At 46.0% G+C, this 23,832-nt stretch overlaps 2 protein-coding genes across 4 annotated transcripts in view; one reads left to right on the top strand and one right to left on the bottom strand.

The window, feature by feature from the left end:
• The window catches only part of LOC127051008 (NACHT, LRR and PYD domains-containing protein 3-like), a 572,024-nt gene that overhangs the window by 234,040 nt on the left and 314,152 nt on the right, over nt 1-23,832 (bottom strand). The gene's annotated exons all lie outside the window — the stretch shown is intronic.
• LOC127051009 (NACHT, LRR and PYD domains-containing protein 3-like) overlaps nt 1-23,832 on the top strand; it is a 166,566-nt gene that overhangs the window by 123,510 nt on the left and 19,224 nt on the right. For 2 of the 3 annotated variants that reach the window (XM_050952785.1, XM_050952788.1), the window contains exon 11: nt 19,911-20,081. The exons of the other annotated variant lie outside the window; for it this stretch is intronic. In XM_050952785.1, the coding sequence (XP_050808742.1) occupies nt 19,911-20,081 (171 nt within the window). The remainder of the gene's footprint in view (nt 1-19,910; nt 20,082-23,832) is intronic. 3 annotated transcript variants of the gene reach the window in all.

Here is a 23,832-nt window from a genome sequence, read left to right as displayed (position 1 = left end):
CCTTAAAGGGACAGTGCATCCTATGACAGCATGTTAAAATGTCTCAGCCAATTCAGCCTTAACTTTTCACAAATGAGTGTTCTACTCAGAATGTCTCCTGAGGGCACTAGAAGATGGCCCTGGGATGACATATATGAGAGAAAAGCTTTAATGAATTTTTTAAAAAATGTTGTCACTGGGCACTAGTACTGAACTAACTTGAGATTAATGTAGAGCCCAAAAGTGCAATTGATTGGTCATGGGTGGGGGTTGTCCTGATGGGGATGACTATATTGTGGCGTATGCTTCCAAAGCACTAGTTAAACTCAATACTTCCCATTGAGAGACATATGTTGACTGTTGTGTCTGGGGCGTATTCTAGCTCTACTGACTTCTGACCATATATGTTCATGAAATGTAAGTGCTGGAAGCCATATTACACAATCCACTTTGCAAAGCATCACCCTCCATTTTATTGTGATGATTACAATACTTTAATTTTTGGGGCCTTAGTTCCTGGAGTCATGTGAATAATTTAGAATTTCGGCTTAAAATGTTTTTATAATTATGTTTCTCAGCCCTCATGATTGTGGAGAAAAGATTAAAAATGTGAACCATGTGTAACCTACACACTCAGGAACTAGCAGGCTAAGAAAAAGCAACACAAAAGCATTAATTTTAATCATGATTTTGGGATCATGAAGTCTGACTTTTGAACTCCTGCAACTGGCAATATTGCCTATTGTTGTCAGATGTCACCAATGTTGACAACCGTTCGGCTTCATGCGTGTACTCCCTCTATGTGCTGCCCTGGCTCTGAATAGATAGCTAGCACAGCAGATCCCAAGAGAACCCCCAATGACCACAGAATCAGATAAGGTACGAAGGCAGCCAGCCAGGTTTATTAGCGAATGAAGCACAGTAATAGTTTCCAGTAGACTACAAGATTTACTACAAATATGTGCCCCCTGACAACGGACTAAGCTCAGTCAGTGCCAGGATTTTCCAATGCCCCCTAAGCTGGACAAAGACAGCCTCTCTTGGATACATTTTTATACACAATTACAAACAAGTTATACCTCACTCCTGATGTATCAGGGTGCCACCCGTTTCCTTGTACATGTTGCGTCAATCATGACATCCCTATCTGTCACGCTGTCATCCTGACCTTATCCTTAGGATGAGTCAGTAGGTTCTTGTTATCTATGAGGACTTTGCTGGTATCGAGGTGTTCTGGTACCACTTTTCTGGAATGTGCTTGTGTGAGTGCTCTCTGCCTAGCAATATCAGCCCTATGGTTGCCTAATTCTGTGAGCAGGGCCTGCCTGCTGCTCACAACCTGACTTTGCTTTATATTAGCAAGTTTTGATCATTACTTTAGCACAGGCCTTAGGACTCATGCCAGGCCTCTGATACATGGCCCCTATATTTCAGGCTGCCTTCCCACTACACCGGTATGCCAGAAAATAATTATCACTTGACAAAAATACTTATTAATGTGAAAGAAAGGCCCAGAAAGGAGCTCCTGAAAGGAGCTCCTTAAAGCAGCTGTGATTTTAAGGCCATCTATAAATGGTGAAATCAGGGAGCTACAAGGAGAGGAGTTTGGCTCCAATACTACCTATTTCCAAAACAACCTTTCACAGGCTCAGACAAGAAACAAAAAATGACCAGCCTCACAACAGCATGACAAAGTAATTGTAGATGGCCGGCCAGGGGAATAATCTCTGGTACCCCCACCATAGAACTATACTGATACAATATATGTTGTAACATCAGGGGTATTGGAAGGAATGAGGCTAAACCACATTACCTAAAATCCAAAAATCTCTTAACACAGCAGTGCCTGCGTCCCCTAGAGCGAAGACGGGCAGCACCACCAACCATAACCCACAGCTGTAGGTGTCAATGTGGGGCTATTTTATGAAATTCCCAGGCGGGCGATTAGATTTTAAAACTGAAATGTAACAAACCAGATTAGCCAATTTGAAATACGTTTAGTCAATGAGCGTTAGCAGACTAATTTTAATGCTACGTTCTTTTCAGATCAGCTTTTACCTTGGACAGTATTTCTCAGATCAGGACACGTGGGGCTCTTAAACAAACAACAGTTTATTAATTCCCTCAGAACTACATATGTAAATACACAGCAGTTTATCAGTCAGGTATAGATACACAAATATACTAGGCATAGACTGAACATAAAGAAAACATGCAATCATAGATTCATAGACTTTAAGGTCAGAAGGGACCATTATGATTATCTAGTCTGACCTACTGCACAATGCAGGCCACAGAATCTCACGCATCCACTTCTATAACAAACCCCTCACCTATGTCTGAGTTATTGAAGTCCTCAAATTGTGATTTGAAGACCTCAAGCTGCAGAGAATCCTCCAGCAAGTGACCCATGCCCCATGCTGCAGAGGAAGGCGAAAAATCTCCAGGGCCTCTGCCAATCTGCCCTGGAGGAAAATTCCTTCCCAACCCCAAATATGGCGATCAGTTAAACCCTGAGCATGTGAGCAAAACTCACCAGCCAGCACCTAGGAAAGAATTCTCTATAGTCACTCAGATACCAACCCATCTAACATCCCATCACAGTCTTGGAATTGATTAACATAGACCAGCACTGGGGTCCAGCAACTATACCACAGAACAATGCAAATCACCAGAATTTCTTATTACATCTACTTATAATCATTAGGTATCAGTTCATTATTCCTACTAACGCACTTATCCCACTTTAAGTAATTCTAGCATTCAATTGTCTTAAGGCATATATATAAAATAAAATAAAAAGAACACAGAGAAATACAGTTAGTGGTGATCTCCAATTGGTGGTGTTGATGTACAACAAATCTCTCAGAAGCTTTTCTTAGTCAGAGGGATTTTATATTTCATTTATTTAAAAAAAAGCCTTGTGAAATGCTAATTTCAAAGCAACTGGCCATTCTATATAATGACCAGAGGTCAGAGAATCTAAAGGCCTTCCCCACTTACTGTCATCAGAGGAAAAGCCCACGTGAGTAAAAGCTGTCAGCCTGTTTTCTGACAGAAGAATCTATAAATATGGATTCAGGGAATGATCCTTTGTCTCTGACTGTTTGGACTCTTACACGGAAATCAGACGCAAAGCTGAGATCCCCAGAGACAATCTGGGTACCCTGAAAAGACTTTTGGGATACTGGTAGTTTATTACATCATGGCCACAATCTGGAATTACAAACTGTGACTCACCTGTTAATATATTTTACCTGCTTTAACTTCTCAGTTGCTCTCATCTCCTTTTCTTAGCCAATAAACTAACACCTAATGCAGGTTCCCCTTTTCTCTCCCAAGAATATCAGATCCATGGCATGGAGGACTGAGGTACTTCTGTCGCCATCTACCCCACCAGGCCTCTATCAAGGTCTCAGAGCTCTCCCATCAGTTTGTGGATAGATAGGACTCATTTCAGAGCTGTTTGTTTTATCCTTTTATTTCCACCATCAGTGTTGTTTAGCCTTTTCCTTCTCTTCCCTCTTGATGATCAGGAGGTGCCAGTCTCCATTACACAGCCTGCAGCAGACAGGAACCATCAGCTGCTATTAAAGACCCTCTCCCACCCACACACCAGTAATGAGAAAAACCCACTGTCAGTGATTTCCCATCTCAGAGTATTTAATACCACATCCATTTTCCTTCCCTCCCCGTGACTGTTGGAGCCACTACTAAGCTACAGATCCCCCCACTCAGTGCACCTGCAGCGTCCTGTTCCCTCCTGAGGAGTGAGACCTACAGGTCTGTATCAGTAACTGAATTTGTTACTTGATCATGTACATTTTATGCTCCAATACTTAAAGAAGAATTTGCTAGCAGCTAATGGCATATGCAGAGACTATTGTCAAGAGCTGGTCAAGAACTTACCGCTGGAATGATTTCCTGAAGGAAAATGCAGCTTCCAAATAGAAACTTTGTGTGAGAATATTTTGATTTTGCATAAATATTTTGATTTTTCATCAGAAAAATCAAAATGAATTTTTTGTTTTGTTTTAGCTTGTTTCAACCCAAATCAGAACGTTTTTGTTGAACTGACCCAAAACATTTCATTAAATTATATGTCCCTATTAGCACATTGCCTTATGGTAGTTATACCTCAAGTCATCATTCTTCTATGAGCTAGACTCCCTGGAGGTTTACATCTCCCACAGTGCAGTGTGGACTCTCCTCTGATCAATGCATGTGATGCATCATGGGTGGATTGAGGCTGCATCATGGGAGATTTAGTCCATGCAGGAACCTTGGGCACAGGGGAGAATGGCTGCATGTGGTTCCAATACTACAACTGCAGGAGGCAATGCACAATAATAGGAAAATGCAGCTTAATGCACAATATTTCATTTGGATTGAGAGGGCTGAAACAAAAAGTTCCTTCATTTCTAAATTGATTTTTTTTAAAATTTCTATTCCATAAAAATGGACACCTTATCTTTTTGTCATGCTTTGGAATGAAAACAAAAGTTGAAATATCGAAATTTCTTTAGTGGATGGAAAATTTGACTTTTGCTCAACTCTGCTGTTGAATGAGTTTGATCATTGAATTCTTTACATTCAAAATACTTTGGACCTAACTCTTAAATGAGGACTCAGTCCCTGTGAGTCACTTTCAAACAACATAGAAACCAGCATGAAAAGTCTTTTCTTCCTTTACTTCAGGCTGTGACTAAAGTTATTGTTATTTTAAATGCTCACCGAAGACTCCACTTGGATCCCTGGCAAATTAACAAAACAACTTTTAGTTACATTATTTTTCTTTTAACTTTTCTTCAAGTTTTCTTTTAAACATGCCTTTCAGTTTTAAAACTTGTTTTCATTGTAATACTATGTAGCCCCTCCTCCCTTTTCTCTCCTAGACGCTTGCTATCACCAATATGTCTGGTATTTTCTCTCCACTCCTTCCACGGATCAGTTTATGGGTTCTTTTTTTTTTTTTGGCTCCTGGTATCTCCACTCAAAGAGAGTCTGCACTGTGTCCAGTGCACAGGCTGGCTATCCTTTGATAAAGCCATGATAATACTTCAATCTCTAAAGAAGCGTAAAGCCCAGTATACAGGGGACAATATAGTAAATAAAATAAGCTTCAGCAAATGAATGGGACACCAAAAATAACACTAGAACAGAAATATGAACTGTACTGGTCACAGGAAAATAAGATCTGGGGAAGAAAGGGGTTAAGATTATATAATAATCTGGTGACAACCTTTCCAGGTCACCCCGTGCAGAAGCCTCTCAAATTAGGTCCAGCCAGGGCTCCTTGTTTCTTCTGTTCTTAGCCCTGACTCCAGGCATACTGAACACGGGGTCCAAGAGCACTGGTAGCCATTTTAGCTGCAGTCACTTTTGGTAGGGCTCTGTAGAGGCTCAGACTGGAGCTTCAGGAGCTGGAAAACCCCATATGAGGCTTATGAACACAGTGACCAATAGTTTCAAATTAATTTAAGGGAGATTTGTGGTCATGACGGGAAGCAGCCAGGCCAAACCTGAGCAGTACTCCGGGGATCACACATGCATGGAGATTTCTCTCTCTCTCTCTCTCACACACACACGCACAGAGCAGGAAGTACAGAGGGATCTCTCTCACTGAGGACTGTGATATTGTTTAGGATGGAGGTTGAGAGTGAGTGTGCTTTGCTGTTGTCTGTGCTTTGGGGACATTTTTTCTGTGTTTGTTTCGTTATTTTTTGATAATTGTGGGTTTATTTCAGGATTTCTTTTGTCTTAGCAGGCTTTTGTGCATCCTCTGGACTGGGATGGCTGGCCCAGGGCCCAGGGGATAAAGACTGCAGTTTGTTTCAGAGTGTGAGGGTTTAACATGTGGTTATGGGGTTTGGATTTTGCCTCCAGACTTTGACTTGGTGGAGGAGCATGTTCTAGCTGTGGGGAAGGTCATTGTGTTTAAGAACGTGATGTATTGCCTCCCACATGAGCAAGGCTGTGTTGTTTTTTGCTACACGTAGCCTCCTTGAGGAGGTGGTTGTGGAGGGGATTAGGATGTTTTTGTCCCTGTTGAGCCCCTCTGAATGTATACTGTTAAAGTTTCTGTTTCTAATGTCCCTTCATTTTTAGGAAATGAGCAGCTGGCCAGAGGCCTGGCAAGTTATGGTAAGTCACTAGGCCTATTAGGAGGATTCCTTTGGACTGTAAAGCCCAAAAGTTCAGCATGTCTTGTCCGTTCATCAGCAGCTTTATATGATATTAAACTGTGCATCCAAAGTATTTAAAGTGTCCCTGAAGTATAGGATTGGGGAGTGTGACAACATCATGTTTGTTGCCGCTGAGGACGTGGCCTGTTTTTGTTGTGGGAGTCTGACACATTGAGTCAATCAGTGCCCAAAGAAGAGGCAGGCTGCCCCTGGTGCCCTGTGCCTCACAATGTGGGTCATTCCAAGAGTAAAGCACAGGGTGGGGTGGCTATGGCAGGGACTGAGTGCCACCAGACCCCAGATATCTCTGGGAATGTTGGTTCTGGAGGAGAGGGGGTTAGTAGCCCCTTTACACCCAAGGGGAGATGATATTACTGGTTCTGTCGCTCTTGATTCAGTGGCTCTTGATTCAGCCAGAGCCTGTCTGAGAAATGGAGGCTGGGCCTGTTGCTGTGGTTTCCACAGCTTCGGCTGTGGATTATGACTTGTTGGCAAAACTCCAGAATAAAAAACAGTCACTGAAGGCCCCAGTGGATTAGTTTGGTCAGTGCAGTTGGGGAGCACATGGCTGCGGATCCTGCTGAGGGTCATTCTTTGGTTGGAGACATGGGGAATTCTTAGGTATTAGTTTTGTCCCCTCAGCCCTGGCATCCTCTCCCCCAAGCCCGGTCTCTCTGAGTTTCCCCACTCCCCCACCCTTGATGTCAGTAATGACTCTGAAAAACTCATGGATTCTTTCGGACCTGAACTCCCTGAAGGGGGATACACCCCGAACGCTATGGCAGGTTTCTGGATGAGACTGCAGGGAAACATGGTCTAGAAGTGGCAGATTGGTTTCCTGAACTTAATCTGGTTTTGTTGCCTGACTCTGCTCAGTATGCCATGAGATGTGTTTCTGTGTCTGAATATGACATTCAGAAGCAGTGTGGACTGAATAAAGTGATAATCAAAGCATGTCTCTCTTTGACCAATTGAAATATTGCAGATTAGCGGATATAGGAACACTTGGTTTTGTTTGAGGTTTGGTTGTTTTTTCCCCCTCTTTCTGTCTTTTTCTTTTTTTTTTTCTGATGAGTATTGGTTTGGGGGATGATTTTGTATGTGGCTCTCTTAATGTCAGTGGGCACAGGGATTATAAAAAACATACACCGCCTCCTATAGTACTGATTGTCAATTATTCTCTATAAACAGTTGTCTCCGAAGACTTGATTTTGCTCTCTCCTTAAAACAGTCAAAGGAGCACATCACCGCAGCTGGCAGTGGGGCCAGGAGTGCAGCCCCATGGCCGTGCTCCTGGCACCCCACTGCTGGCCATGGGGCTGCACTCCTGTCTCTGCAGCTGCCCAGCCTCTTCCCCCAAGCCAGTCCCCGCTAGATCAATGCCGGGTTGGCCCCTGATGCTGGCGCAGAGCCCTGCAGCCAGCAGCAGAATAGGGGCTAGCATAGACCTTCCCTGGTCTGGAAAATTCCCTGGTTCAGGATGCCAGACCAGGGAGAAACAACCTGTGGTTGTAGCTCTGGCTTCAGCACCTCAGCCAGCGTCCCCAGAGTCACAAAGGGCATCCCAACCACTTACTGAGGGAAGGACAATCCCCGTCTGAGGGACCGACAAACAGGTCGCCCCGGCCAGAAGGATCAGCCCTATCTTCAGAATCCCCATGCTGGACCCCACTGTGAGGAGGATCAATGCCCTTTTGCAAGGCAGCGACCTCACTAGATGGCTAAGTGACCTCATACAGACCATCCAGCTCAAAACTGACACAAGACAGGTCTGCGCTCCCCCGAATGTAACCTCGCACCACTCTGCCATCGGAGCAGCCAGCTTGCAGGCTGCCCAGTGAGATGCAGCTGATGGAGTAGCTGCCCGCAGCTTCCAGATCATACAGCAGGACCTCGCCCCTGGGAGATCCAGCACTGCCTCCAGGGCTGCCCAGCTAGACCTCATCTGCAGAAGGTCCCATGTTCCACCAAGGACTCCTCAGCTAAAAACCACCTGCAGGAGAACCAGCACCTGTCCCAGTTCTTCCAAGCAAGACTGTGTCCCTCTGAGATCCAATGCTGGCACTTCCAGAACCCCCCTCCTGAAAAAGCCAGCGCTGCCCCAGAAACACTGGGATAAGTCCCCCTCGACCACATTCTGTCTCAAGATCCGCCTGAGCACCGCTCTTAAATTTGGGAGGTAATGAGGCAGCAAGTTGTTCCCGCAGCAGCTTACCAGCCCAAGCCTGTGGAGACAGGGCAGCTGGAGGAGCGGCAGCCATGGGCAGGGGCTGCCACACCATGGCAAAAACCATGGATGGAGGAGCTGGAGAAGACAGACTCCTTCGAGGACTTTGACGCCTTTATGGACAGACTGACTGTGGAACTGTCTGCGGAAATCGCATCAAGGAGGAGGGAACCCCAGGAGGGCATGCAGACCGCTTGCAGGTTTCCCGCACCAAACCGTAACACCACCACCAGAGAAGGCAGGAGAAGGAATGCCAGCCAGTGCTATGACCCAGCGGCTGCATCCCATATCCAAAAACTCTACAGGACGAACTGCCTGAAAGCCATGAGAGAGATCCTTGACGGGCTCTCATCCTACTGTGCTATCCCATCTGAGAGACTCTCTTCCTACTTCAAGGATGCGTTCAATTGCGAGGCCCAAAACAATGTACCCGAGAACACTTATTCCCTACACTTTTAAAAACTCCTCACACACATGAATCTGGAACAATGCATGTTATGTACCCTATGTATCTCATCGGCTTTATAAACAAGGCTTTTAATTTTTCATAACCCAAGCTTCACCCCAGATATAAAGTGCCTTTCCTTCAAACCTGTGTAATGTGAACTTTAATAAAATTATTAGTGTATTGCAGTAGTGGTAAAATGCCTTGGCTGAGATCGGGGCCTCACTGTGCTAGGACATGTTGTTATGGAAGGTGCCCCTTGGTGGTGCTGTTACAGGTGCCCCTGATCACTCGGCACCAGTGGCAGAGCTAGGAATAGTCACAGTCCAACAGTCTTTCCACTACAATGCATAGTTTTTTTGTGATCCCTCAGTGCTCCTCTGCCTGCCATATATTTTGTTATAGAGGAAAGGGAATAGTGGTTGTACTTTGAAATGTTTACAATGAGCAGCTGCTAACAGGGCCAGTGAGGGAAATCTCTTCCATGCTTTATGTCCCAAAACCTTGACAGTTTTATTATATGGTTGTTACATAACTTTTAGCATGTGAGAGAAGACTGGTGTGTCTCTCTCCTCCACCCTCTACACAAACATTCCCTGCAACATGTAGCCCCTGAACCAATATTTCCAGCTCCCGGTCTCCTTCCCATCCCATTAAGCCAGTGGTTCCAAACTTGAACAACGCAAGAAACCCTTTCACTAAAATGTCAAGTCTCTCAACCCCCCTCCTAAAAATGGATGTTGCAGGGATTTTCTCCCTTACCTGAGCATAAATTATAAAAGCAGTGATCTAAGAGATATAAAATTAGTTTTATGTCATGCTTATTACACACTATTTATTATTAATTAATATTTATCACTACAGTATTTTATTACATTATGAAAATAGCAACACTCTTCCAAGATCTCACTTTTGTAGCTTGTATCACTTTGATTAAGCCAGTTATAAGACAAGGCTCCTATGCTTCATAAAGGAGTATCACATGTGAAACAGCTTGAAGGTATTTAAGAAGCCAACTCAAGAGTTCCTCAGGTCTTGAGCAGTCCAGGCAAACAAGGCACGATACAATGAAGCTTAAACTTGTTCTTCACAGTAACTTTAAAAACAACACTAGCAGCTTATTTAATTTTAAAAACAGCAAAACAAATCCCCAAGAGCCCCCTGTAACATTTCATGAACCTCCAGGGGTTTACAAACCCCAGTTTGGGAACCACTGCATTAAGCCATTGGTTGACACTGTAGAAGCCATTAATGTGTAAGAAGTGGCTCCTTGCTGTCTCCTGCTCTGTGCTGCTGCATGCACATATCATAGGCAGCAGCTTATTGGAGGGCTGCACACTCCCTTGGTTACACAGTCCAAACTGCACCCAGGGCTGGGCCCCTCACTCCCAGTACCCAGCTCCAGTTGGGACTCCTGGCTCTGCTTCGGTTAGACTTCCCCAGCTATGTCCCAGGTCCACCCAATCCACCCCTCATCCAAACTGGGACACTCCCCTCACACCTTCTGGCCAGCCACCCCTCTACCCCCACACAGGGATGATGTGTATTTTAGCTATTCTTTGTCTGGATTTCAGATGTTAAATTTGTTACCTTCATTCCCACCTCCATCCCAGATCCCAGGGAGGTTCAGAGGGGGAGCTCAGATCCCCCAAGAGGAGCAGGGTCCACCAGCTCCCAGGACATACAGTGGGCAGGGAGAGGGACTCAGAGCCCTGCAAAAGGGTAGGGCTCCCATAGATCTCAGCACACACACAGAAGGGGAGAACACAGGGCTGACAAGACCCCTCCACCCCTAAATCCCCATCTTCTTCTGCCACTACTCACATTGTACCTTGATCTATTGATTACGAATACGAATTTCCAGTTATTACTTTGAGGGTAGACAGATTCTTGTTCCAAGATCAGGCCCAATATTATTAAAATAATTAGACTGTTGGGAACCCCGATGTGCACAGGTGCAACACTCATATTATAGGAACTCTTTTATATTTACAAATATATAATTTATTAATACATTTAGCAAAGTTGCACACACTCTAACTCAGTACGGTAGATAGCGATAATACAGAAGGTACGTCTGAACATCCTTACTCACACTGTCCTTGCAGAACAACCTGAAATGTTAGCCATTATCTTCCTCATCACTGTCACCTTCCTCATCTTCACCAGAGGCCATCATTCTGGCCCCTCCTAAGGGCTACAGCGCTCTCACTCTTCCACTGCTCACAGGCTGGGATGCCACTTTTATAACATGTTACACTGACATTAACATGTCTAATGCCTATTCAGTAGGGCTTTATCCCCTTTTCCTTATTTGTATTTCCATCTTCCCTTACCAATGTTCAGGTGTCCTTCTTCTACACTTTAGTATATTCATGATTTCACTCCATTACCATAACTGTCAATTCGTTACTGTGGCACTCTTGCAGTCAGATGTTCCATCCAAAACCTCCAGAAGCTGGTGTGAGTTCATGTTCTGTGGTTGGCTAATCTCATTATGGACAAAATTTCCTCCTACACTCTACTTTCTAGTTCCCCAAAATATTAGTTACCTGAGTTTATTTGTGCCAGAGGTTGCAGGCCTCAAGCCCCATACAAACTGCTGAAGCCAGTGTCTTACAGGATACGAACCTGTAAGTTCCTTGCATTACTGGTGAATATGATCAAGCAGAATAGAAAGCAAAGCAGTGAATATAATAGAGGTGGCCAACTGGGCTACAACATTCTCAAACTCCTCCTACTTCTCCACTCCCCCTAATCCCTACCCCTCTCTCTCATGTGAGCTCACCAAAGTAACTCCCCCCAACCACTCATTCCCAGGTGTCCCCCTCCCTGTAATACCCCCATCCTTTGCTACAGACTCAAACTCCCCTTCGTGTATTGCTACCTGCTCTTGCACCCTTAATCACTCCTGTCCCCCGTGAGCAGTCATGTATGTCATTTGTTTTCTTTTCAACAACAGTGTCAGCCCCTTCTGAATATTCTGTTGTGCTCAGGTGACATTTCTCCAAAATAAACAATAAAACCTCAAGAGAGGCAGGTTTTTCCCAAATATTTAAAGTTCATTCTGAGATTTCTGCCTAGGGTGGGTTTCAAACTTAGAGAAGTGTTAAGCACTCCATTAATCTCAATGAGATGTTCTCCTCATGGAGATGAACACAGCCTGAAACAATGGCTCTGAGATGTGTGAATTGTGCCATTCATGTCAATGAGTCTCCCTGCCTCCCCAGTGCTAGAGAATTTGTGATATGGGTCAAGTGCAGTACTGGGTTTACAATAGCACCAGGCCCACACTGATAAGTGGCCCATTATGGACCTGTCTAACTCATCCACACTACCAGGTCAGATCCCTCGTCCTGGAGAAGTCCAGCACCCAGGCCTTGCTCTCTGAGCAGCTCCCAGCCAGCAGGTCCCACTTGCTGGCCGGAAGCCGGACTCTGCCATGTGGGCTGGGCAGGGCTGGTGGCCACAGGGCCAGTGGGTGTACCCAGTTAGGGCGAGCTCATGGGTGTCATGTCGCAGGGGTCTGCCCCACTCCCCAGTGCAGCTCTGGCTCCGAACACTGCTGCCTGGGACATATGAGGCTCCACCCGCCCCCTTGGGCCCGAGCCAGCTGGGACCGGTGCAGAGGCTGAGTCGGGTCTCAGCCAGTGGGTGGGGAAGCAGCAAGGGGGGCTGGCTGGACCACACCAGGCAAGTGGGTCCTGAGGGATCCTGGCCTGGGCAGGCCCCGATCCAACATGGCTGATCACACCATCCCTGGGGGTTGGAGTGATCACTGCCCCGGGACCAGCCCCATCCGTGCTGACACATCAGTCCGCAGACACAGGCCAGGTCTACACTACGCGTTTAAACCGAATTTAGCAGCGTTAAACTGAATTAACCTTGCACCTGTCCACACAATGAAGCCCTTTATATCGATATAAAGGGCTCTTTAAACCGATTTCTGTACTCCTTCCCGACGAGGGGAGTAGCGCTGAAATCGGTATTGCCATGTTGGATTAGGGTTAGTGTGGCCGCAATTCGACGGTATTGGCCTCCGGGTGCTATCCCACAGTGCACCATTGTGACTGCTCTGGAAAGCAATCTGAACTCGGATGCACTGGCCAGGTATTCAGGAAAAGCCCCGCGAACATTTGAATTTCATTTCCTGTTTGCCCAGTGTGGAGCTCTGATCAGCACGGGTGGCGATGCAGTCCCAAAATCCAAAAAGAGCTCCAACATGGACCATACGGGAGATACTGGATCTAATTGCTGTATGGGGAGACAAATCTGTTCTATCAGAGCTCCGTTACAGAAGACGAAATGCCAAAGCATTTGAAAAAATCTCCAGGCTATGATAGACAGAGGCCACAGCAGGGACTCAGCACAGTGCTGCGTGAGAAGCATAACGGAAAGCCAAAGAATAAAATGGATGCTCATGCAGGGAGGGAGGGGGGACTGAGGACTCCAGCTATCCCACAGTCCCCTCAGTCTCTGAAAAGCATTTGCATTCTTGGCTGAGCTCCCAATGCCTGAAGGGTCAAAAACAATTTCCCGGGTGTTTCAGAGTATGTGTCATCAATTTACACCCTTAAAGAAAAAAGAAAAGGGAAAAAAATCGTTTCTCGCCTTTTTTCAATGTCACCCTATGTCTACTGCGTGCTGCTGGTAGACGGGGTGCTGCAGCGCTGAACACCAGTATCACCTTCCTGGCGGCAGATGGTGCAAAATGACTGATATCTGTCCTCATCATCAGCCTGTGAGTGCTCCTGGCTGGCCTCGGTAAGGTCGACGGGGGGGGGGCCTGGGTAAAAATGAGAATGACTCCCGGTCATTCCTGGCAGATGGTACAAAACAGTTGGTAACCGTCCTCATCATAGCAACTAGAGGCTGAGCTCCATTAGCCCGCTCCTTTCATGTCTAAAGAAAAGATTCTGTACTGCCTGGACTATCATAGAAGCGGGAGGCTGCGCTCCTCTCTCCCCCCGCACCCACCGTTTAATATCCTGCCTGGACTATCATAGCAGCTGGAGGCTGCCTCCCCCTCATTTTATCTCACTAAAAAGTCAGTGTTTCTTATTCCTGCATTCTTTATTACTTCATCACACAAATGGGGGGACACTGCCATGGTAGCCCAGAAGGGTTGGGGGAGGAGGGAAGCAATGGGTGGGGTTGTTGCAGGGGCACCCCCTAGAATGGCATGCAGCTCATCATTTCTGCGGGATCTCTGGGGCTCTGACCCGGAGCAGCTGTGCTCTCTGGTTCTCTAGTACACTTGCCCCATATTCTAGGCAGGACTGACTCTATTTTTAGACAAAACATAAAGAAGGGAATGACCTGGGGAGTCATTCCCATTTTTGTCCATGCAGCCCCGGCCGACCTCAGCGATGCACCCATGACAGCAGCAGACGGTACAAAACGATTGATAACCATCATTGCCAATTTCCAATTGCAAACGGTGCAAAATGGTTGATAAGCATAATCTCATCATCAATTTACAATGGCAGACGGTGCAACAGGGATGGTAACAATCTCTGCTACCTTGCAAAGGCAAATTAATGCTGCTGTGTAGCACTGCGGTACCACGTCTGTCAGCAGCATCCAGTACACATACGGTGACAGTGAGAAGGCAAAATGGGCTCCATGGTTGCCATGCTATGGCGTCTGCCACGGCAATTGGGCACGAAATGATTGTCTGCCGTAGCTTTCACGGAGGAAGGATTGAGTGACGACATTTACCCAGAATCACCCGCAACACTGTTTTTGCATTGGGATCTCAACCCAGAATTCCAATGGGCGGGGGAGACTGTGGGAACTATGGGATAGCTACAGGATAGCTACCCACAGTGCAACGCTCTGGAAATCGACGCTAGCCTCGGTACATGGATGCACACCACCGAATTAATGTGCTTAGTGTGGCCGCATGCACTCGACTTTATACAATATGTTTTAAAAAAACAGTTTCTGTAAAATCGGAATAATCCCGTAGTGTAGACATACCCACAGTCATCTCCCAATGGGGTCGGTGAGTGCAGCTGATGTGCAGGACGCAAGGGAGTGGGTTTCTGATGGGTCTGTGTGTGGGGTTGCTGGGCAGTTGGGAAGAGTGATATATTTTGGTGCACTGGATATAGGCGGTGTGGTGGGGCGCTGTGCAGTGTGGTGGGGAGGCAGTGAAGGGGTGCTGGCCAGTGGGACGGTCTATGGACAGGGGTAGTGGTATGCAGGGCGCAGTGCAATTTTGAGGGGTCTATTGGGGAGTCTCTGGGCAGGGGTGTGCTAGGATAGGGTCTGTGTGGGAGTCTCAGCAGAGTGGCACTGGGCATAGGGGTCTGTGGGGGGGTCTCTGAGGGAGGAGTGTGCCCAGCAGGGTGTATGTGACTCAGCTCAGGTCCGCCTCCAGGGGACATGGTGCGTGGACAGTGCAGGGCCAGGTGGGCAGTTTACATCTGGTGGCTGCCGGTTTGTGCTGGGGGGAATGGTGCTTGGTGCTTGCTCGGAGCATGCTTGTTCTATGCTGCCCACCCAGAGGGGCAGGGCTTCCCCTGATCCTGGCACACACACGGAGGGAGCGGGACTCAGACACGCTTAGAAATGCAACCCCTCCAAAACCTGGCTCACATGTGGGGGGTAGGATGGGGTCTCAGACACCCCAGATCCTGGCACACACAGAAGGGAAGAATGTGGGGCTGAAAGGCACCTGTCCCCTTATTCTCCCCAAACACCCTGCCACTCACCCCATTTGTCCTTCCCCCTCACCTGAGTCCTCCAGCTCCCTCACCTCCTCTGCCACCCACCCCCATTTATCCCCTCCCCTCAGTGCAGCCCAAATCCCTCTCAATCTTATTCCCACATTTCTGCACCCCTAAAATGTTCCTCCCTTCCAGCAAGCGTTCACATAATTTTTTTTTTTTACAAAACTACTTTGATTACATTTCCCAGAAATAACACTCTCCAGACACACATTTTAATAATCTGCTCTCCTGCCTTTTCCAAATGTCTCCCTAAGTGGGAGGTCAAACTGACTTGGGGTTAGGATCAAAGGACAACTGATTATTCCTTTAAGCTATCCAGTTGCTGTAGAATAGCAAAGGCTAACAATCCTGTTAACTCCTCTGTCCACACATGATCAGTTTAATCCATTTAAAATGTCATTTGGAAGGGGAGGCTTCTGATACTGTAATATAGAGAAGCAAAATATGTTTCACATAAAGTTTTAATTTGATTGTCTCCAGAGGGCTGGTGGGTGCCACACTCTCTGTTGGAGGAACCTTCGAGCGCTGGGCGCCCTGGCTTAATCATTGTCTGTGTGTGTGTCCACACTACAATTAAAAACTCATGGCTGGCCTGTGTCAGCAGATTTGGGCTTGTGAGGGCTGTTTAATTTCAGTGTAGGTTTCTAGGTGTTGGCTGGAGCCTGAGCTCTAGGACTTTTGAGGTCAGAGGATCCCAGAGCCTAAGTTGGCAGCCAGAGCCTGGAAGTCTACACTGCAATTAAACAGCCTCATATCATGATTCCTGGAGCCCAGATCAGCTGGCACAGTCCAATCGTGAGTGTCTAGCTGCAGTGTAGACATACCCTGTGAGCACAAAAACGCTGCTGAAATCTGTCACCTTTAAGAAAAGCTGTTTTTTCTCTGACATAATATCTTGAGGACAACTTTGTCAAACATCTAAAAGTTTGGAACACTTACAGAATCCCAGACACTCATAAGGCTCACCAGCTTTCAAGGCAATCTGAGTAACCGTGTGGATTTTAGAACAGTTAAAGGAGTTGAATTTAAAACAGAAACCTGGTCTAAACCTTAACTATAGCATCACCCATCTATAAGAGACCAGAAAGACAAAGGATGGGTCAAGGAAATATAATTATTCCCGTTTTCCAGATGGAAAATTGAGGCCCATAAAGATAGAGTAACTTGTCCAAAGTCACATGAGGGAGTGTCTGGTAGAGGCAGGAGCTGAACCACAGATCTCTAAGTGCTAATCCAGGGCCTTAACTACAAGAGCCTCCTTTCTCCTGCAGAGAGCTGTGCTCATTCCCTTGTGTGTTTTGTCTCAGAAATGTGCTTTTTGGATTGGACACGGCCTCTCTTTTCTATGGTTGTGTTTTTCAAGTAGTGCTCCTTAGCAATCAGCATTTCAAAATTAGGGCCAGTATTACTGATGAATTTTCTGATCATGATACACATTCCGATTTGTTGAAATGTGTCAGAAAAATTCAAAAAGCTCTGACCAGATCAGACTTAAAAAAACATCTGAAAGATATAAAGAAGCAAAACAAAATCCACGCAGGGTTGCCTGGAGGTGGAGGGTGGTCATCTCCCAAATATTTCTGAAATGTCAGGTGCCATTTCCAGTATATTTGATGGTCTTGAACGATTTCAAATGCAAAATTCTATGCAATAAGACTAATAAGAGCATTCACGGTGTTCATCTGAAGTTCTGCTCTGGAATAACTTTCCACTGTCTCAAATTACATATTGTTAATATAGAAGTGCATCAAAACCACAAGACCCTAAATAGATTTGATTATTTGCTAACAGATGCATACACAACTATATTCTCAAACCCAGCATCAACTTGAGTCAATGAGAGAATGTATGGAGGAGCATAAACAGTGCCAGGATTAAGTTTGCATTCAGATTTCTAGATTTAATCAGGACTGAAAACCCTTTATTTTACATTTAACATTTTGTTAGAAAGCAAACTCAGATTATTCTTACCTCTGAGCTCAGTAACGACGGACTCTCTCCTCACCTTCTCAGGTGTCCTCTCTCTCTCTTTCTCTCTCTCGCTCTCTCTTTTACCTTTACATCCTGTGGGGTTCTTCTCTTCTGCTTCAACTTGGATGCCGTCTTCTTTTCACCCCTCCCCAAATTAGGCTTCATCCTCTCAGATTCCCACATACACCTTTGGGTTTTTTCTCCCCCTCAACCCAGTCTTGGAATCTCTCCCCTCCCTCCATTGCAGGCGCCTCTTTTTCTGCCTCCAAAATACGTTGGGGTCTCTACAAACCTTTACAGACTCTGGGTGCTCCCCAAGGTGTGGAGGCTTCTCTCCCTTGTACAAATTCAGGGACTTTTTTCTCTCCCAAATATTGAGGTTTCTGTCCTGTGACTCTGTACACTCTGAGGGAGTGCCCTGTAACCCCCATATTCATCATTCATATGTAATTGTGATATTGCATATAAAGCAGGCCATGTAAGATATCATGGAAAAAGTTATGATCTGCTGAAACCCACTGTTCCATCCAAATTTGTATATCACGAATGAATATAAAGTTATGAGAATTGTGTTGAATGGTTGTCACTAAAATATTTTGTGGGTTTGGGAAGCGCCCAGATACTAGCTTCCGGTGTCTTATGAACCGTAACATCCAGTTGGTTGAGAAAACTGCTTGATCTAAATACTACCTAGTGTCTTACAGGTTTAAGATTCAGATTGTGCACTTATTTTGTTTTCTTTGGTAACTAACTGACTTTTTGCCTATCACTTATAATCACTTAAAACCTACCGTTCGTAATCAATAAAATTAGTTTAATGTTTATCCTTACCAGTGAGTTTGAGTGAAGTGCTCGGTAAGTCTGCTAAGGTTACAAAGGCTGGAGTATGTTCACTTTCCATTTAATTTCCAGTTAATAAACTTGCATTTCTCAAGAAAGGGTCTTGAGCAGTGCAAGACGGTATATTCCTAAGGTACGACTCATGGAGCTGGGGAGATTTGCTTGAGGCCTTTCTCTGTGATTCATGCGTGGCTCTGGAAGCATTCATGGAATCTAGCTGGATATGGGGCTCCACATGCGGTTGTACTGAATGGTAACCACACCTGAAGGGATTTGCTGCTTGTCACCAGTATGACATTGTGAGAGACAACCCTGAATAGAAAGGGGACACTGCAGTCCCAGTCACATGTTGCACCCTGGGGGTCCTGTCACACCTCCCCATTGGGCAGAGTAATAATATTTTAAGGTAAATGAGATGATGAAGGAGGCCGTGCAGGTGACAGCTCTGGTGGAAGGGGTTTCTCGAGGTGTGTGCAAGATTTAGCAGGTGGGCATGGGATCATGTTTGGGTGTGCAGGGGGCTCATTGTGAGGCCTTGAAGGAGGACAATGACAGCCATACTTGCAGATGGTCCTTGAAGTGCACATGGTCATAGCCAGCCTGCTGCCATGGTTACCTACTCAGCTGGCTGGCAGCTCCATCAGGACCCCAGACTCTGCAGGGGGGTTACAGAAACCAGCAGAACGTCTGCTTTTATAGACTCTGGAACAGGCCATGCCAAAAGGGTCACACAGTTGCCCTCCTTTCAGGGGCTCTTCCCTCCCCGCACCCTGGGGAACCCCCTGCCATAGGGATCTTCTCTTTGTCTCCCTCACACTTTGATCTCTGGTCTCAGTGGAAGGTGGGTGTGATGCTGCCTGTGCTGGTCCTGTCAGCTGCCTCCTCTCCCCAGGCTTGACGGTCAGAGCTGGGGGCAGTGACAGGAGACGCTGCATTCTGCAGGGGAGCAGTAGAGCTAGTGCCAGGGGCTGGAGGGGCAGGATCTCTCAGCTCCTCCTTCTCTGAGCCTGGCCTAGCTGCCTGGGAGGTGGCTCCACCTACAGCCTCCCTATAGCGATGGGCCTGCTCTGATTGGGTCGCACCATTGAGGGGGCTGATCAGTGGCAAGACCAACCTGATTGGTCAGGAGCTGAGTGGGCAGGACTTAAAGGGCTACTTTTTATTCTTTCTGAATTCTGGTTGACCAATGGAAAGGGTGAGGAGCGGTGCTTAGAAAGGATACTTACCTCAAACCTTATTTCTCATTGGTCAGTGGCAGAGATTTGAGGTATCTGGGCCATTCTCACTGTTGCTTGGTGAAAGGCAATGGGCAATGAGTGGAGTTATACAGGAAGTTCCACTTACTGTTTGTTTTTCACTGGACAAGTGATGGGGCTTGGGACAGAGTCTGTAGCAGGAGTTCTGGCTCATTCTCAATGCTGATTGGTCAGGCAGGGGGACTAGTGGGTGGGGCCACCTGTCAAAGCAGCCATGAGGAGCCCAGTTCATATCATGATCCTCCTTCTCTGCCTTTCTCTCACCTGCAGCTTGCGGTACTGTGATGTCACAGCCATTGGCTGTGGGGATCTCGCCTCTGTTCTCAGAACCAGCCAGAGCCTGACAGAGCTGAAACTGCGTGGTAATAATCTGGGAGATGCTGGACTGCGGCTGCTGTGTAAGGGGCTGAAACACCTGAACTGCAAACTTCAAAAACTGTAGTAAGTAACAGCCGGCAGAGATAGAGGCCACTATCTGGAAGACCACCCATCACAGGACTTGGTATCTCCGGGGTTGTGTTACGATAACTGCATCTGTGTACCACTGTGAGTCCAAGTCAAAATCCAACGCATGGCAGAAATCTGAAGTAAAAGAAGTAGGCATATTGCTGCAATCTACCTCTGTTACAGGGGGATTTTAATTTGAGGGAAACAGAATCTGAGCGTGGCAGAATATGCGGAAGGTGCTGAAACTATTGTTTGAAAATAAAATAACTACACAAGCAAATGCTCATTAAGAGAGGAGGAAGACTAGAGGTGAAAGAGTATGTGGTAAGAGGGGCTGAGACTCAGGAAATGGGGGTCTAGCTGGAATGGGAAGGAGACGGATGGGAGCTGAGGAGGGGGACATGAGAGTGTGCAATTGGCACAGGGGAGAAATAGTTTGTGTGAGCCACACCCTGGGTTTCCCCAGCCCCTCTACAGCGATGTGTCCTCCCCCATCCCTGCTGCCCTCATGTGAGCCATGTGACAGGGGATTGCTTGTTGTGGGTATCTGAGCCCATTTTCCTACCCTGTGTGAGCCAAGATCTGGGGAATCTCTGCCCACTAGCTTAGAACTGGCATGCTTAGAGTATGCACCAAGAGCACAGTGCTGAGACTGGGGTGAGGAGCTAAGAACTGATACGCTTGGCACATATCAGAAATTCTGCAGCACTGCGGAGTGGGAAGGGAACAACCACCGAAATGAATGGAGCAGTTCACATATCTGAGCTATTTTTTCAGACTATACTCATGCCCATGGGGTTTTCTCTTTCAGCTGCAAACATCTGATTAAATGAATGGGCCATTTAACACCAGTCTAAGCCTTCAACTTTGAGGGGTGAAACATGCCCAGGGTGGACATCTGAGAATGAACTGTAAATATGTGGGAAAAATTAAATGAAGGTAAATGCCCACACCACCTTAACTCTGCCCTCTCTGAGTGATGTCTCAGAATGTCCATAACATACACACCTGCAATCCGGCATTTCATTTGATGGACAGATGCTACCTGCTCTTGACTGACACTCAAACACTGACCCTACTCCCCTAAGACAATGCCACACTTGTAAAATTTAACAACCCCTTCATACCCTTTACAATCCTGTCAGACTTGCACACAGGTTACCCCCTCAGCCTATACTCTCCCCTACCCATCATTAAATCCACAAATTGCTCTCCTTTCCCACCTCACTACTGACAATTGCCATACCACTAAGTGCCCTGCTACTGACACAACCTCCACAATTCTATACTGGAATGATGCAGCCTGGAACTTCATGGCTCACATGTACCTCTTTCTTTTGAGAATATACAGGGGAAAGACTCAGAGGCAGAGCTCCTTGTATCACAATCTCAGCTCTTCCCAGCTCTTCTTCAACTTATTCCTCCACGATTCAGTAGTTACAACTAACAGAGTGAATACATCTGAAGGACATGCACTTAAAACCAATGGCTATTGTCAGCTCCAAGGGAGCACAGTTAAATTTGTGTGGATGTTACCTTCACTCTGTATTTCTTGGTTTTCTGAAGTATGAGAAGGGCATAAGCTATCACCGGGCAATCTTAACTCTGAATTAAACAAGATTTGTCATTTAATTAGTGTATTACAGTATTGCTTAAGTGCCCCAGACGGGATCAGCGCCTCAGTGTGTTAGGCACTGGACATATTGTATTGGCAAGTGTGACAAGGCAATTCTCTTATAGTCTTCCAAGTTCTTTTTTAGCATGTCAGCAAGGTTTAGGGTTGGGGTGACACGTGTTGTGCAGTTTTGGGGAGGAGGGAACTGTACAATTAGCCAGAGACTTCGCTGTCTGCATTGCTTTTTGATTACAGTCTATTCTGGAGGCAGGTTTCTGCTTGTGAGTTGGTGTTGGGCTGAGATCCCTGAAAGAGGAGACAGCCCTTTATTCTGTGTGACAGTCTCATTCCAGGACAAAGGGAAGGTGAAGGAAATAGTATTCCCATTTTTAGATGAAATAATGAGACCCAGAAAGTGGAATGACTTTCCCAAGGTCACATAGGTAGTGTATGTTAGATCCAGGAAGTGAACACAGATCTCCCGAGTTCTGATCCAGGGCTTTAACTGCACAACCAGGCTTTCTCATGCAGGGAACTATGTTCATTCTTGTGTTTCTTGATTTCAGAAATGTGCCTTTCTAATGTACATTGTCTCTTTTATATGGTTCAGGTTATTAAGGCAGAGCTATTTAACCAGAGTACCACTTGGGCATCCCTCTGGATTACAGCCACCAGAAACTCCCATTGAGGGTAGAACCCAAGACCACAAAGCTGATCCTGGCAGCTCCCTTAAAGGAACAGTGCATTCTATGACAGCATGTTAAAATGTCTCAGCAAATTCAGCCTTAACTTTTCACAATTGAGTGTTCTACTTAGAATGTCTCCTGAGGGCACTAGAGGATGGTCCGGGTATGACATATGAGAGAAAAGCTTTAGGGATTTTTAAAAAAATATTGTCACAGGGCACTAGTACTGAACTAACTTGTGATTAACGTAGAGCCCCAAAGTGCAATTAATTGGTCGTGGGTGGGGGTTGTCCTCATGGGTTATGACTATATTGTGGCATATGCTTCCAAAGCACTTTAAATACAACACTTCCCATTGAGAGACAAAGGCTGGCTGTTGTGTCTGAGATGTATTCTAGCTCTACTGATTTCTGACCGTGTATGTTAATGAAACTTAAGTGCTGGAATACAATGCACTTTGCAAAGCATCACATGCCCTTTTATTGTGATGATTACAATATTTGGATTTTTTGGCCCTCAGCTCCTGAAGTCATGTGAATAATTTAGAATTTCAACCTAAAATTTATTTATAATTATGTTTCTAGGCCCTCATGATTGTGGAGAAAAGATTAAAAATATGAACCACGTGTAACCTACACACTCAGAACTAGCAGGCTAAGAAAAAGCAACACAAAAGCATTAATTTTAATCATGATTTTGGGATCATGAAGTCTGACTTTTGAACTCCTGCAATTGGCAATACTGCCTATTGTTGTCAGATGTCACTCTGTCAAATGTTGATAAGCATTCGGATGCATGCGTGTTCTCCCTCTGTGTGCTGCCCTGGCTTTGCATAGATAGCTGGCACAGCAGACCCCAAGAAAACCCCCAATCACCACAGAATCAGATAAGGTACGAAGGCATCCGGCCAGGTTTATTGACAAACTAAGCATAGTAATAGTTTCCAGTAGACTCAACAGGATTTACTACCAATATGTGCCCACTAACAATGGACTAAACTCAGTTATGCCCCCTAAGCTGGACAAAGACAGCCCCTCAGCAATACATTTTGATACACAATTACAAACAAGTTACACCTCACTCATGACATATCAGGGTGCCATCCTTTCGTCCTGCACAGTTTCAGAGTAATACAAACTCCTCTTTGGGGGCAGTGGGAATTTAGCAGGGGTTCCCTGATCTGTGCTGTCTCTCTCTCAGCTTCCAATTGTAAACTCTCTCTCTTTGTCAGGCTGCCCTTTTCCCTGTAAACTTGCTGTGCAGCCCTGGCTTGTCACTGGCCTGGTGGACAGATTGTCCAGGTCACCCCATGCAGAAACCTCTCAAACGAGGCCCAGCCAGGGCTCCTTGTTTCTTCTGTCCTTCGTCCTGACTCCAAGCAATGCTTAGCACGGGGTCCAAAAGCACTGGTAGCCATTTTACCTGCAGTCATTTTTGGTAGGGT

Source organism: Gopherus flavomarginatus, chromosome 5 (assembly GCF_025201925.1).
Source record: "Gopherus flavomarginatus isolate rGopFla2 chromosome 5, rGopFla2.mat.asm, whole genome shotgun sequence".
Classification (NCBI taxonomy): domain Eukaryota; kingdom Metazoa; phylum Chordata; order Testudines; family Testudinidae; genus Gopherus; species Gopherus flavomarginatus.
Note: the sequence above shows the minus strand (reverse complement) of the source record. Positions and strands in the feature narration are given on the sequence as shown.